This window comes from Phoenix dactylifera, chromosome 4 (genome assembly GCF_051530095.1).
Source record: "Phoenix dactylifera cultivar Ajwa chromosome 4, Ajwa_hap1_PhDact_Kaust_v1.1, whole genome shotgun sequence".
In the NCBI taxonomy this organism is placed as follows: domain Eukaryota; kingdom Viridiplantae; phylum Streptophyta; class Magnoliopsida; order Arecales; family Arecaceae; genus Phoenix; species Phoenix dactylifera.
This window is the reverse complement of record NC_143193.1, coordinates 39,780,108-39,795,421: the sequence shown is the minus strand read 5'-3', so window position 1 is coordinate 39,795,421 and position 15,314 is coordinate 39,780,108. Positions and strand designations below refer to the sequence as shown.

The 15,314-nt window shown below is 37.6% G+C and overlaps 1 protein-coding gene across 3 annotated transcripts in view; it reads right to left on the bottom strand.

Moving 5' to 3' along the window:
* Positions 1–286: 286 nt before the first annotated feature.
* LOC103696541 (P-loop containing nucleoside triphosphate hydrolases superfamily protein) overlaps positions 287–15,314 on the bottom strand; it is a 37,548-nt gene continuing 22,520 nt past the window's right edge. For all 3 annotated transcript variants that reach the window (XM_088719839.2, XM_008778206.5, XM_026800937.4), the window contains 5 exons: positions 9,455–9,613; positions 9,240–9,308; positions 8,957–9,046; positions 5,144–5,284; positions 287–754 (listed from right to left, as the gene is read on the bottom strand). In XM_088719839.2, the coding sequence (XP_088575965.1) occupies positions 479–754; positions 5,144–5,284; positions 8,957–9,046; positions 9,240–9,308; positions 9,455–9,613 (735 nt within the window). In that variant the 3' untranslated portion in view covers positions 287–478. The remainder of the gene's footprint in view (positions 755–5,143; positions 5,285–8,956; positions 9,047–9,239; positions 9,309–9,454; positions 9,614–15,314) is intronic.

Genomic DNA, 15,314 nt, shown 5'->3' with positions numbered 1-15,314 from the left:
ACAGTGTTTTACATAAATATACGATAATACATGCTGTTATATGCCTGAAAAAAAAGATACTACAAATCATAGTTTTTGCCATTGGTAAAACAGAATAAACTTAATTTGTTCGTCTCTGGTCGATAAACTATTTAACCAGGCAGAGGTGAAATATTTTTCTCACGCCAAGATTTTGAGTTCTCAAAATTCCATCCTAGATGGAAATATCTCCAAAAGCTAAAGCCAGCAACAGATGTTATTTTTGGTGAGAGATTTCAAATTTCTTTCATCGCAAAGTTCTCACAACTTTTTCTTCTTTTCACTAACTGGCACATCAAATTCTATTAATCATCAAATTAAAGCACTGGTCCAGACCATGCCAAACCTAGATAAGGCAGGGCCTATACAAACACAAGAAAATGTTGCCAAGGGGTAGAATCGGTAGATCCAGAATGGCTCTCCTCTCTCTCACTCTCTCACACACACACAAAAAAAAAGGCTAATTTGTAAGAGACTCCAGAACCAACTCTTCACATTGGAACATCAACTCATTTTCAAACCTCTGCAGCACAAAGCGCTCCTCCTTGGTGATGAGACTTGTGACACTGCATTTATCTTTGGAGAATGGTATTCGTCCTGTTCTTCCAGCACGGTGGAGATAGTCAACTGCACTCCTCGGAAGATCAAAGTTATATATGTGCGTTGTCTGCGGCAGATCAAATCCTCTGCTTGCTATGTCGGTCGACACAAGAAGGCAACCTCGTTCTCTAAGTTCCTGAACATTTACATCTGGCATCAGTTTCAGAATACATGCCCCCTTCTGGAGAGAACAAGTTTTTCGTTTCTCAGTAAAAAATCATAACAGGAGCATTTCAAAATATGTGGTGCATGCTAACACTTCAAATCTAGAGAGAATAGCAGATGCAATCTAATAACCGTGTGGTATCGGAATGTCACAAACTTACTGGCACAAGATGATGTAGAGGACTATAATCTTGACAGAAGTAGTTGCAAATTATGCCTTTTCATCCTTTGTATTCAGTCAACATGACAGGAACTAAATGGAATAAATTTCGGATTTCATCAAAACACATTTTTTTTAAATGGCAAAATGGAGAAAAAAATACTCTTCATTGGTGGCCTGCCTTTGATGATTGCGTGATTATAGTTTTGGAATAGCCATGGGCCAATGGAAAAATTGGAAAAAAATTAAAGCAGGCCTACTATTGTGTTGAGAACAACATATCAGTACATGTGATGGATCAATAATATAAGATGAATGCTGACAGGTGCTCATTTCATGCACACAGAAAGTTCTTGTGTCATGTGGCCTGAGAGGATTGGTATAATTTGTAGGAATTGGTGTGATACCCAGAGGGTGGTTGAAAATTGAGTTGCAAGCCAACATAAATGAATCAAGGAACTTTTCTTGTGCACTTACCCGGCACCTCAAAGTATTTTTCAAAACATGATCTTAATACGTCATTTAAAGCTGAAGGTTAAACTCAATATCCCCCAAAGAACTTTTCTTGTACGTCAAAGCATTTTTCAAACCATAATCTTCAACATGTCATTTAAAGCTGCAGGTTAAACTCAATATCCCCCAATAAAGGTTAAGCTCAATATGCCTAGTCCTCCAAGTAATAAAATACTCGGAATGTGCCATGCAACTTGATTACTACAAATGCAATTCATGAGCAACCCAGCATTCATCTCATTCAAACATATACGACCACAGACATTCAAATATAATCTATGTTGCCAAATAAAACTTCACTACCACTCTAAGTTCATTATTAATCCAACCAAGCAAAAGATGCATTCAGGAGTCAGTGAATCATAGCAGCAACCTTTCCTCAAAAAGAAGAAACACAGCAACCTCTTATACAACTAAATAACTGATCACGATTCCTGTCCGCAAAATTAAATGATCCTAATTTCCTAGGGCTCAAAGAACTAGTTGTCGTCCTCATTCCATTATTAGTTGCATTTTGATTTATGGCTTTGTCTCTTTTCCAATTTCTACAATCATGATAAGTTTGGATGATATGGCTTCCAGAAACCCATGAATCTTGAATATTAGATATCAAACCACAATAACCCTTAAAGATGAAGAGATTTTGTCCATAATGTAATACAACAGGGATGATACCTAGTCAACCACAAGAAGTAACTGTGAGCAGTCAGCATTTCTAAATCTAACATGCACTAAGATGTTATATATAAATAAGATCTGGCCAAATACAGATATGTAAGTTGCTTTGGCAGCTTCTCAAACAATCCTCTCACAAATTGTGCACTGAATAAGTGACATGCTTAGCCAAAAGATCTCATATGAAGAAGAATAATGGAAAAACATCGAGGAGAAGAAAGGATTTCTTTCAACCACCTCTACCTGGACCTCTCAAAGAATAATAGAAAAACAAGAGAATTTTGAAAGTACGGTTCCAAGTCCCTTTTTCTTAGTAACTCTGTAAGAAAATTGATTACAATACCTCTACTTGTATTATTGAGGTCCAGGTAACAAATCTGGTCGGACTCCTCTTCTAGTTGGAAGAGGTTACAACCTACTCAAAATAGACATGACTAAAAAAAGCCATTACCTAGTTATGGTCCTCACAATCCACGACCTTGGGAAAGGAGCGGATTGGGGATAGACCTAATCTTTGGCCCTTTTTTGGAAAAGTGGTTGCTCTGAGATTTGAACCCGTGCCATTGCACTTGTTAGCCCAAGCCTTTTACAAGCAATGGCCTCTAAAATATGCACGAATAGTGGAAAAAGTATGAAAAAGTTAAAATCCTCCAAATGTAGATCTCAGCTTCAGCATCCACTGTCAACCATTTCACTTAATTCTTTTTGAATTGAAAGATATACCTAGTTAATTTTTTTCTTAAAAGGAAACTTTTACTTTGAACAACCAATTTAGAGGTCCAAACAAGGGGATTTGCCTCTAATTATTGGGTGTGTCGTACCCACACGGATGGATGTAACTTTAAAGATCTCGAAAAGTTACACAATTTCAAAAAAATGATCACCTCGATTGAACATTGTTAGGTACATGACTCAATTTCTAATCTATCCAAGCCTCCTCAAAATTAGGGGTGACAATCAGGTTGGGTCGGACCAAATATAAGTTGGGATACAAGTTAGGTCAATAATCTGTCAACCCGAACCCAATCCCTTTATTAAACAGGTCAAAAATCTAGACTCGAACCTAACCATTTTATAAAATAGGTAACAAAACGCGGCCTACAACATCAAGTTAAATGGGTTAAACTGGTTAAGCATTGCCACCCCAATTCAAAATGACCAAAAGTAGTGCACAACAGGTTTGGTGGTCCTCCTAGATCAGGTCTCCTCTTGTTTGGGATACTAAATCAAAATTGGAGAAGGGGAAATGCTGATTTCCTTGGTTAAACTTCTTGGCTTTTTGATTTGTCAATAAGTTCATCCTTTACCATGAAGTATCTACCTCTTTCAGCATCGATAGAACAAATTTCTTGCAGACATTGACTAGTCTTTTCGCTTGCACAATAGTCACAAAGTCAAGGTTTTCTTGTGTTCTGGTAGCATTGATTAAAAATTCTTTCCGGTCCTTCACAAAACGGTACTTCACTATCATCGACAGAAGATTACATTTTGGTTCCATAAGTAGGGGCTCCATAGGATTACTTGACATACATTCAGAGGAATGACTTTAGATGTTACTTTGTCCATATATTTCATGCCTATGGCGAATTTGAAGGTACATTGCTTAGTGATCATCAACTCAACATTCTTTTGGATCTAGTCGAGAGGGTAAGGACATGGATGTCAAGTAGACTTCAGTCCCAGCTTCTGAACTGGACTTTCAGAGATGAGGTTCTTCTTCCTTCCAAGATCTACGATGACATTAATGATGCTCTACTTCACCTGGATCTTCACATAGAAGAGCTCTTCCTATGCTTGTGTATAGTCCCTACCTCAAGGTTTCTCTACATCGGCCTTAGTTTAGAATTTGTTTTGCTCGAGCTTAGGCAACTTCTCAATTTCAATCACGTTAAGAGCCACCTTTCTTTATTTCTTGGTTCCCTCCTTATTTTTCTTTCCTTTTGACAACTTTGGGTGAAGCTTCCAACACTTTTCTTCATTGTAACCACTATTTTTATAATGATCACAAATATTTTTATGCGTTGTATGGGTTTGCTTCTTATCCTCCTTTCTATTAGAATTTTCATCACATCCAAGTTCTTTGACTTGTCACCTCTCCTTCCTCAATCCCAATGGCCTTCACGTTGGTTTCACTAGTGCTTTTAACTTTCGAAAACTTCAGATCCTTCCAAATACTGTTGTGGAGATCTTCAGTGTACTTCATAAACACTAAATGATAATCCATAGAAATCCCTAGGAAGATGTCTTGATTATGGAACTCAGTGTAGTCCTAGACAGATCGATTATTTTTTTGTCAGAGATACTGCTAATTAATCCAATTTGTGGAGTTTGAAAAACTGTTCTAATCTCTTAACTAGACACCAAGGAAAATAAAAGCTTCAAAATATGAATAAATAAAATAAAAGAAAAAAAAAAACTTGTGACCAACCAAGAAAACCTGTGCTCATGCCCACTGTTCACTGGTAATATGGCTTTGGCTGGCATAACCGATTACACCAGCCTCCTTGGGTTGCTTAAAAGATCCTTAGATATTATAAAAGGTATTGCAAAATTACAACTGTAAGGGTTATTGCACTAATACCATCATTTGAGGCTTTTGATGAGTGATGATAACATACTTGTAATTGCTATGGTTTTATTGTGAGAAAAACATAACTAAAGTGGAATAAGGAAGTGAGGTAGTAGATAATGTTGCTTTTATATTTTTTAAAAGTGACATAACCAACTTTCAAGCGAAAAAATAAAAGGAAAATAACTGCTTACACAATATACTTACTATAAGAATACTTAAATAATCACATAACCCTTGCCAAAAAATGAACATCAGTTTATCAGTTTACTTCATCATGGTGCAGTGGTCTAGCAGAACATGTTTAATATGCAACATGATAAATATAATTTGGTAGCATATATGTAGAAAAATAACTATTTGTAGTTTGACCTGCAGTTCTGTTGGAAGATTATGATGTATATTTAGTCAATTTTGAACCTTAGCACCTAAAGCAAACTTACAGAGAATGATGTCGCTCGAGCATTGAAATTCATTTCTTCTTCTAGGAGAATGACTTCAAGGCATCCCGTATAAGATGCTCTAAGAAATTCAATAATAGAGGTTGTTGAAGGAGGCTGTCCAAGCTTTTTAGATTTCTCAGACTGATAAGAATAGATAAGCAAGAAATTTACATAAGCAACGTTGAAACTGTAAGAAATATATTGTTAAATTGTAGTATATTGTAGATTTTTTTAAAAAAGATCAGCATATAAAGGGCTAATTACGTCAGAGTATAATGTAATCTCATTTAAAGAACATACTATCAGCATCACAATAATAAATGCCAGTACACATTTTGTAGCAAGAAGCACCATCTACTTTATAAAGGGTGCTTCTCTCCATATTCAAATATTTATTAAGCATCTACCTGTCCTAGTGAGTATTTCACAGCACAGCCATAATTCAGCAACATAAAATTAAATGACATGCGAATTCGCTATCCTAGCAATGGTAAAAGTCACAAGAATGTATGTTTTATGGAGAAAAGGTTCAAATATTAAACTTGAAAATGTTTTTCTGCAGCCTTCTTAGGCTTCTATTAGTTCTGATTCTATATCCCACACAAAACTGGTGTGAGCATACCATTACAGGTATTAGAAAGATTCTGGTAGTGAAGACTAGCTTAACTGGTTACAAAAGAGCAAAACAAACTTTTCTCCAAGGAAGCTTATATTTAAGGTGAACATATGAGATTCTCCACATGGAGAATAGCTAATCCTGAAAGGCTTTCCAGAGGCTTTACATGAACTTACTTATCAAGTTTCAGATATTTTCTCCAATCTCCTCTTCCTTAGAAAGAGTTAAAAAAACTATTAACCAGAGAGAATAGTGGCCATTGATGGATCAAATCCTTAGTGGTTCCTACAGAGCCTTCAGCTGAAAGAACTGAGTTATAACATTTTTTATGTACCAATTCGGTACCAATACAGTACAATATGCACGATACAGTACAATACTGACCGGTACAGCAAATCTTGCTCAGAAGAAAGTTCCGAGCCTAAATCAGGTGCATTTCCTCTCTCCTATCTCATTTCCTTAATTTTCGATTTGAGCTTGGTTTTATTATATGTTGTAGATCTATGGACGATCTACATAATGACATAAAAAATTTTAATTTTTGAATTATATAAACTATTTAAAAATTAAAAAAATATTTTTGGAACCGTTTGACGTAGCAAGTAGAGGAACCGTTTGATATAGAAGCACCTCAACAACCTTATATATGTTCACTACAATCTGAGATTAAGGTTGAAGTGCATTCAGGAAGAAGTGGAGCTCAAGTATACATATCCGATCCATAGTTCTTTCGTAGATGATGAGAATGATCCTATGGTCATATGGCTTGTGGGTAAGCAACAGGAGCCAGAGCTTGATGAGCGAGGATCGCCTCCAGCTAGGGTCGATGCAGAGCAATGGGCTGAGAGCAATATTCCACACATCATTTCAGCTGATCAGTCATAGCCACAGGAGAGCCGGTCACCACATGACTACGCTACCCGTCGCGCAGCACAATAAAAAAAACAAAAGGCACCTACAGCCTCAATGGAGAGTGTCGAGGAGTCAGTTCACTCAGATTTAGAGACCATAAGCAGCAGTTCTGACGGTCATGAATCTGCTAGCCGAAAAGAAAGTGGAGAACAGGAGACCACCGTTTATGAGACACAGCCGGAGAGTGGTCTTCGATTCAGTGGTGAATCCCAGTTTACACATGCTACATAGGATAGGAACCATAATGCACAATCTGTTAGAGCCCGCGAAGATATGATTGCATATAGAAGATGGACTCCTCGAGGTCATTCAGGAGGACACGATGCAGCTGCAGATGACCTCGCACGTAGAGTAGGATCCGTAGATATATCAAATTCGAATAGCATACTAGATCCTATTTGCCGCATCCACAGACAGTCTATGACCCAAACGGATACGGATATAGATATGATGCATCTGAGGCATCTTCTGGTGGCTACTATTCTACGCAGCTTGGAGTATCTTATGGGTCAGATTTTGCGGTCGGCATATTCGGATGGGCCAATCCACAGCCGTATTATCAGCAAGAGGACACTTCTCAAAGCCAGAGCTTCAGTGAGAAATCTGAGAGTGCTTATAACCCGACGCACATTCCTTATAGGATGAACTTACAAGACTATGCTGATGGTCTGAATATTTACAGAAAGCATTGCTACTCGATCCGATTTTAGATAACGATATGTATGTTGGACTTTAAATGTATGTAATTAATTATATTATTGTTTAATTTTTACGTTACTACTTGATTTAAGAATATTTTATGTTGTTCATTGTATAATGTAACATCTCACTAATCATTTTAAAGCAATAAAATACATCTTCTAAGTTAAATTGGGATCATAGAGACATCAAAAAAATATCAAATTAGACTTGAAATCATTGAAAAAATCCAAAAAGAGTGATTACCAACTAAATATTCTTGAAAGCTCAAAAAAAATGGGCGTGTCGGTCCGTGAACTGGCATGCCCTATGCATACCGGTTCGATACAGTACTGAAATGTATCGGGCGCCGACTGGTACGAATTCTGGTACCGGTTCGACGAACCTTGTGTCCAGGTATCGGATGTGCATCAGATACGCTACAAATATCAAAGTTTTGAACATTGCATATTTAAGACCTCTGCAGTGCTGGATTATTCTAGACCCGACTTCGATACAGCTCTTTGATGAATTTCATGACAATTAGATGGGGCCTTGACTTCATACTTGAGGTATTTTAAGGATGAAGAAATTAAAAGCTTTATGAAATGTCATCTATTTTTTATACTTGAACAGGTTTGTAGTTCCAACAAGGCACATGTATGTCAGTAGCAATGGGAAGACTTATGTTAATAATCACTTTTCAAAGTCTATAATTACCAAATATAACAGCATTACCCTTTAACAGAATTTTGGCCACTTTCAACATATGAAATAAAAAGTAATATTATCATTGTTATATGAGTTAATCAATTTTCAACAAGTCAGCACTAACATAAAAGCAGCAGCAGCCAAGTATAAATGAGGTGAACATCTTGATAAAGATTACCTTGTAACATCTTTCATTTTATAACCTTAAAAATTTATGCATATAATTAAGTTAAGCATTCAGCAGATACCTTGTTTATGAAAGTCTTTGAAGCTTTCACACCTTATGCATGTTAAGCTATATATGTTCATCTATTGGTCATCTCGTTGTCTCCAAAATCAGTTTTAATCTTGAGACGAATAGCTGATGGCCTAAGTTCTAACGTAATCCACTTTCAATCATTAATTCCTTTTAACAAAAGTCAAAAGGGACTTAATGTCTCAAGGGGACTGCTGCACAACCATGATCAAATTCAATAACAACAAGGTAGCGTGTGTGCCAACGGATGGAAGCAGGTATCTTATGAAAGGAAAGTCTATCATTTAATCCTGATGATGACAAGTAGATCACCTGACACATTTTTTTACGCCTATATCAAACCTCAATTTATCCAAGCAATATTGATTTCATCCAGCACATTTAGGGAACTAGGAGATTTTCCAGCACTTTCAAGATCATATTTATTTTGTACATCCTCATTGAAATGAGACATGGTCCACCTCCTATGCCAGATACTTGCAAGAACTACAGGAGGCATCACAATGTAGCATACATTTCATCACTCAAGAATTTTTCAATGTTTTCCATTGTCAGCTTCATAACAGCATAGCAGTTGAATATGCATTATGATGTTTTAACCTAAGTAGCTTCAAAATTAACCAAGTTACAGGACGCAAACCTGCTCACTGACAAAAACTATGCCAGATTTAGGTGTGTCTTTCTGAAGCAAGTATACCAAAGTTTGCAATCTTTCTTTCTTACTACAGATCTGCAAGAAAACATGAAATCATATATCCATAATCACATCAGATTTTGTTAATCTTTTGAATAACAACAGATAACTTTGTGCAATGAAGTTTTATGAACTTGTGGAGAGTAACTTCAAAATGACTTGAATTGGAAAATATTTGAACTACAAAGTAGTTGAATTCAAACATCTCTCTCTGTATCAAATATCTCACCACAAATTTGTGGCATAGGTTTGAAGGCATGGGCTCCACAGGATTGACATGGACGTGAACAACATCATTCTGTATCAGCAAAGAGATGAACATTCAGGTAAGTATGACTAACATTGTACTTCAGCCAAGAGTGTTGTTAAGAAACATCTGTTATTTATAATCAGGTATAATACAAATAATGTAGGCTTGATGAACAAGAAAACAAATTGGAAAACCTTAGTCCACTTCTGTTGTACACAGTCATGTACAAAACGGTTATGCTGGGGGATAGTTGCACTAGCAAGAATAGTTTGGCGACTACTAATTGTTGAATATGATGTCAAGAGTTTTCGAAGCAAATGCACTTGTTTTGATGTATTGAACATAAAGTCAACCTGCCAAGCAAGAAAATCCATGCATTATGAGTTAGCGGATTACATAAATATCTGATGGGAATTGATGAACTTGTGTACTTAATGAAATAATAAACAAAATTCATAATCTAGTCCAAAAGTCAAGCTTGAGCAGTAACATAAGCAGTGTCACAATAAGCCCCTTATATCTCATAAAAATAGAAGCAGTGATATGAAACCATACAAAAGCTCATAGACATTTCAGCAAATTCTGAAAGATAACAGATAGAGAAAATTTTCACTTATTAAGAGTAATCAATATCGTTCAGGAGGAAGCATTGGGTTTTCAGAATCTTGGGTTGTTTTTAGTCATGATCACCCCTTGTAAGAATCAAAATGTAGTATAGGGACAGTACATATCCCAATTTATGGAATTACAGTGAATATTGAAACATTCCCTATAGAGAGACCGGGGGGAAAGGTTATCTTTCAACAACAAGAAACTACAAGCGAACCCCAAATAATAGGGACAAGGCTTGATGATTGCAGTTGAAGTAAACAAACAACAAACACCATCAATAAAAAAGGTTCTGAGTTCTGACTGATGAACTATGGCAATATATTTATGCATCTGGATACCCATATTCTGTGAATTTATTTTCAATTTTGTCTATTTGGCTTGTAATTTGTATTTGTCTCTTCACTTTCTCTTTCCAATTCTACCCCTTCTTTCATAAGCTGAAAAATCTTAGGCATCCCCTCCTATCTGTGTGCAGAGGCAGCACATATTTCCCAGGTCCCTTCCTAACTGTTTGCATCGGACAGAACATATTTTCCAGTTCTCTTTCCTAACTCTTGGTACCATGCTCCAAAGAGGAAATAGCTTATTTCTACCAGATTGTATTTCAAGTTGCACATTCAGAACCCTATTTGGTCAAAATAAGACACAACAAAGAGTTCAGCAATGTAGGCACTGAGTTAATGCAAGGTTCAGGATTTATCTTTAATTGACAGCTTATATATTGATCGAATAGTATATGCCACATAAATGGGATCACATGACACAGGACAACTACAAAGGGTCTGCATAGGCAGAGGTGGACCGGACAAGAAAATAAGGTTAGCCGGTTGATTGGCGGGAAATGGAAGTGGTTCTTTAACTATATCTCAGATTCGGGAACAACAATACGCAAAAATCAACTATGTTTTCAACCATGGACCATTGTACTATCCCAAACCGCTCGATATGGGGCGTAACATACCAGGTCAAAATTGGTATGAAACTCATGTTAGGGTCCATACCACCCTATACCAAGGTGCATATTGACCCGCACTGAGGCATACTAATCCGTTTCGAGGTGTTTTAAAATAAAAAGTGATAAAAATGGTTTGAGGGTTGTTTCAGTACGGATTGCGTACTATATCATATAGACTTGTACTGTAGAGAACTGGTTACCAATATGGTACTCAATACCAACATTGCAGATCTTGCTTTCAATCAAGGTCGACCGAACCGGACCGAATCGTCCGATTCGGTTTGTACCGAGCCGACCCAAGCAGGGACTGGGTCGGTTCTTCAAATAAAATTGGGTTCGGCCCCGAGCCGGCAGGATGGGTCCCGAGCCAGTCGGAACCGAACCGAGCCGGTCGGAACCGGACCGAACCGGTCAGAACCAGTCGCAAACCGGCCGAAGCCGTTCAAAACCGGCCAGTTCCGTTTGAACTCAGTGCAAACCGTCTAATTCGCACCGAGTTGGCCCCGTTCGGAACCGGGGCCCCTCGCCCTTTCCACCTTTTGTTAAAAGAAGTTGGCAAGGCCCGAGGCCTTCCCAATATTACTCCTCTATAACACTTACACTCTAAAGGCTCCCCCTTCTCCCCAATTTACAAAATCACAGCGATTTAACACGATTGAAGGAAGATCCAAGCCTAAATAAGGTGTGCATCCTCTTCCTCATCTTATTTCCTCTAATTTTTTTGGGCTCCAAAAAAAAGCTGGATCCTATTACCTAAAACCACAGGCAGCCTATGACCCATATAGATACAGATATGGATATGGTGTGTCTAAGGCACCAGAAAGGTGCCTACTATCCTACACGCCCAGAACATCTTAAAAGTCAAATTTTGCTGCCGGTTTATTCGGATGGGCCCCTTCACAGCCGTTTTATCAATCAGAGGATACCTCTAAGAAATAAAGCTTCAGCGAGAGATCCTAGAATCAAGGAATGCCGTACCGGTACGGTCCCTGACCGGTACCGGACACAGATGAAAACCGGTATTTCCGGTTTTCTTCTGTGAACCGGCCGGTACGGAGACCGTACCGGCCGGTTCGCACCGGTACGGTGTTTTTTTTGGGGGGGGGGAACCACAGCGCCTCGCTGTGGTTTTTTTTTTTTTTGATGGGAAAGAAAGTGGTCCGGACCGGTACGGCGGACCTTGCCTAGAGTGCTTATAACCTAGAGGCGTTCCTTATAAAATGAATATACAAGACTACAACACCGCTTAGATAGAGAGGTGGACTGATATGCCTCCTGACTATACTAGTGATTCGGATATCTACGAAAGACATCGCCATTCGACGATATTTTAGATATCGGTATGTATGTTGTATTTTAAATATATGTAATTAATTGTGTTATTTTATGTTTTTTACCTCACTAGTTGATTTTAGGATATTTCATGTTGCTTCTTGTAGCATGCAACATCTCACTAATCATTTTATGTTTTGTATCACTTTAAAACAACAAGATATATCTTTAGGTTAAACCGAGATTATAGAAACATCAAAATACATCAAATTAGACTTAAAATCATTGAAAAAGATTGATTACCAATTAATTGAACTTGAAAAACTCAAAAAACATTGGACATGCCGGTTTTGCCGCCCAAGCGTACCGTGTGTCGGTATGGTACCGAACTGATACCGTACCAACCAGTCTGCCGACCGGTATAAGTCCCGATACCGGTTCGGCGGACCTTACTTTCAACAATTAATGAACCAATCAACTTATTAGAGGCATCAAAAAATAAATTTAAATATTAACCAATTTCAATGATTCAACTAGCTGAAACTTACACGAGATTTTGTAGAAATTATGACAAAGATAGTAGCTAAATCTGAATGCAATCTGTGGCGCCACTTCACAAATTAACAATTAATATATTTCACTTATAGTGTGACTTTCAAGAATATGGATTCCCAAAACCCATACATTCAAAGCAACTATTTGCAATTTATTCATGAATGTCGTGAAATAAACAATTTATACAGAAAATCTTACTTGCAGATTCTTCAATTCTCTGAATATTGTTACCTAAGTCAAGTAGTCACTAGGGCCAATGTATCTAATAAAAGCAATATGCACAAACTTGTGGGATAAGTCCACTCGATCCACCCAAGCAAACACGCAAGCCAAAAGAACCGAGTATCTCTAGTTCTCCACATTTCCTAGTGACATCTGCAATTTGCACCTCACCTTCTAAAATGTGGAGGGAAGGTGTGGCCACCATATCGAGTATGTGTATGAAGGAGAGTGATGACATTCAGACTCAAATTGGCCCTTGTGCTTATTGGCAGTGTCAATAGCATCTCAGTGGTGTATGTCTTGTATGCCTTCAACATAGAAAACAATAAGCTAGACCACCATGTCCAATGCAATGAGCTTTGAGAATCTAGGTTGGACCATGTCCACCAACCCAATAAAGACCTAAGTTGGGGCAGATGAAAAATATTTTAAAATTTTAAATATATATTTTAAATAAGTCTCAGTCATCTCAAATCGACCGGTGAGTACTAGATCCTGGGATGGATCTAAGACCTTTATAAATGAAAAATTGGGTCATCTTGGTTATGCTGACCTCTATGAACTGATTGCAACAACCAATTTTGACCATCCTGACACCTAGGATAGCCTAGCATCTCGATAATTCATTAGGATACCACTTTTTTTTTTCTTGTTGCTTGTTTTTAATAGTTGTTTGGAGGCTTTTTACAATTTATTGATATCAAAATTTCAGATTTTGAGGATGTTTTTGAGGGCTTAGAGTTTAGGGTAGACTTGTGCGAAGTATGCCTAGCCTAGCTCAGCCTGACTCGATTTTGGCTAGGCTTGGACTGGAGTTTTCAGTCCTTCGGTTTTTGCCCGGCCTTAATTCTCCAGACCTGACGAAAATTAGGTCAGACTTGGGCTTTACATTTTTTTAATCCAACCTGACCCAATCAATATATTATATATTATATACAAAATTGATTTTACATTTCAGATTATAATATATAATTATATATAATTTATAATATATATGATTTATTGTATGGCTTGGGATTTGGGAATGAAAGAAACCCTAGCCATAATCCCTATTCTCCCTTCTCTCTGGTCTGCTCATGATAACATTTCTCCTAATCCGCTACTCCACAAACCCGGCTATAATGATCGCCATGCTATCCATGACCACCTCTCCATCCTCTTCTCCTCTGTCCCTAAATCATCTTTCTCCCTCTACCTCCCTCCTCCCTCTCCCTCCACTCATCGACAACTCCACTTCCTCTCTCTGATCCTCCTCAGCCGCACCCCCCCTCTCGTTCTACCCCTATACATCCCCTTTCTCGATCAACCACCTCATCCTCTCTCTCTATGTATGCCTCACCCCAACCGGTCGACACTATTCTCTCTCCTACAAAGCTACAGTCTGCAGCATCCCCCTATCCTACCCCTAGTCCAGCACAAGCTAGGGCATCCATAGGAAAGCCATATTGCGAACCATCCTTCCTACTTATAATATTTATATATAATAGTTGATAACTACTCCCAATATCCTTGGATCTACTACCTTTCTAACTAGTTCTTGCAAAGAAGCAATATTGACTTTCCTACGTGTCACTATATCAACTAATTCTCTATTCTTTTCGATCAAAGTTCTGACATTCCAAGTACCAAATCTAATTCTCTTCTTGTGTACAATATCCATTTTTATATGATGCACTTTCATTTGCTTACTACAACTAGCAACGATTTACCAAATTACTATAAGAAGCCTCTCTAGTCCTAAATAATCATTGCTCATTTGTCACTCCAATTGGGTAACATTTTAGCAGGTCATTTATGGACAACAGCCTAACCAACCCTTTATATATATATATATATATATATATATATACATATATATATATATATAATATAATATAATATAATCATGTAAAAATAAAAATATATTGTAAGGCTAGATATATAACAAATTTTACCAACTTTGTATGGCTTTCTTTTTATTCCTCGGTGAAATGAAGCAAAAGCAAATCCAATTATTATCCATGTCATAATTCACTTTGTTTAACTAAACATGGCACAGATCATGGTCACACATACAATTAACTAGAATTGAAGAATTAAAAACTGAAAGGGGGTTTGAAGGATGCCTACATAAAATATGTGCATGTGTATGCAAACATATATGTATAGCTATATATATATACATATAAACACATCAATTTTGTCTAGATTTCTTTCATTCCTCAAGGAAATGAAGTACTTGGTATGTTTTTCATTTTCTAAAAAAATGATTGATTAAGCATAATAAGTAAGTTCATCAAGGTCTATGGAACCATCCCGAACCGCCCAGTTCGGGGCATCCCGGGCCGTACTGGCGGCGGACTGGGACGGTTCCGCCATTGAATCCGAGACGTCTCGCCAGAGGGGAAGAAGGAGAAAAGGAAAAGAGAGAGAGAGCAGGGGAGGGAGGGAGAGGGAGT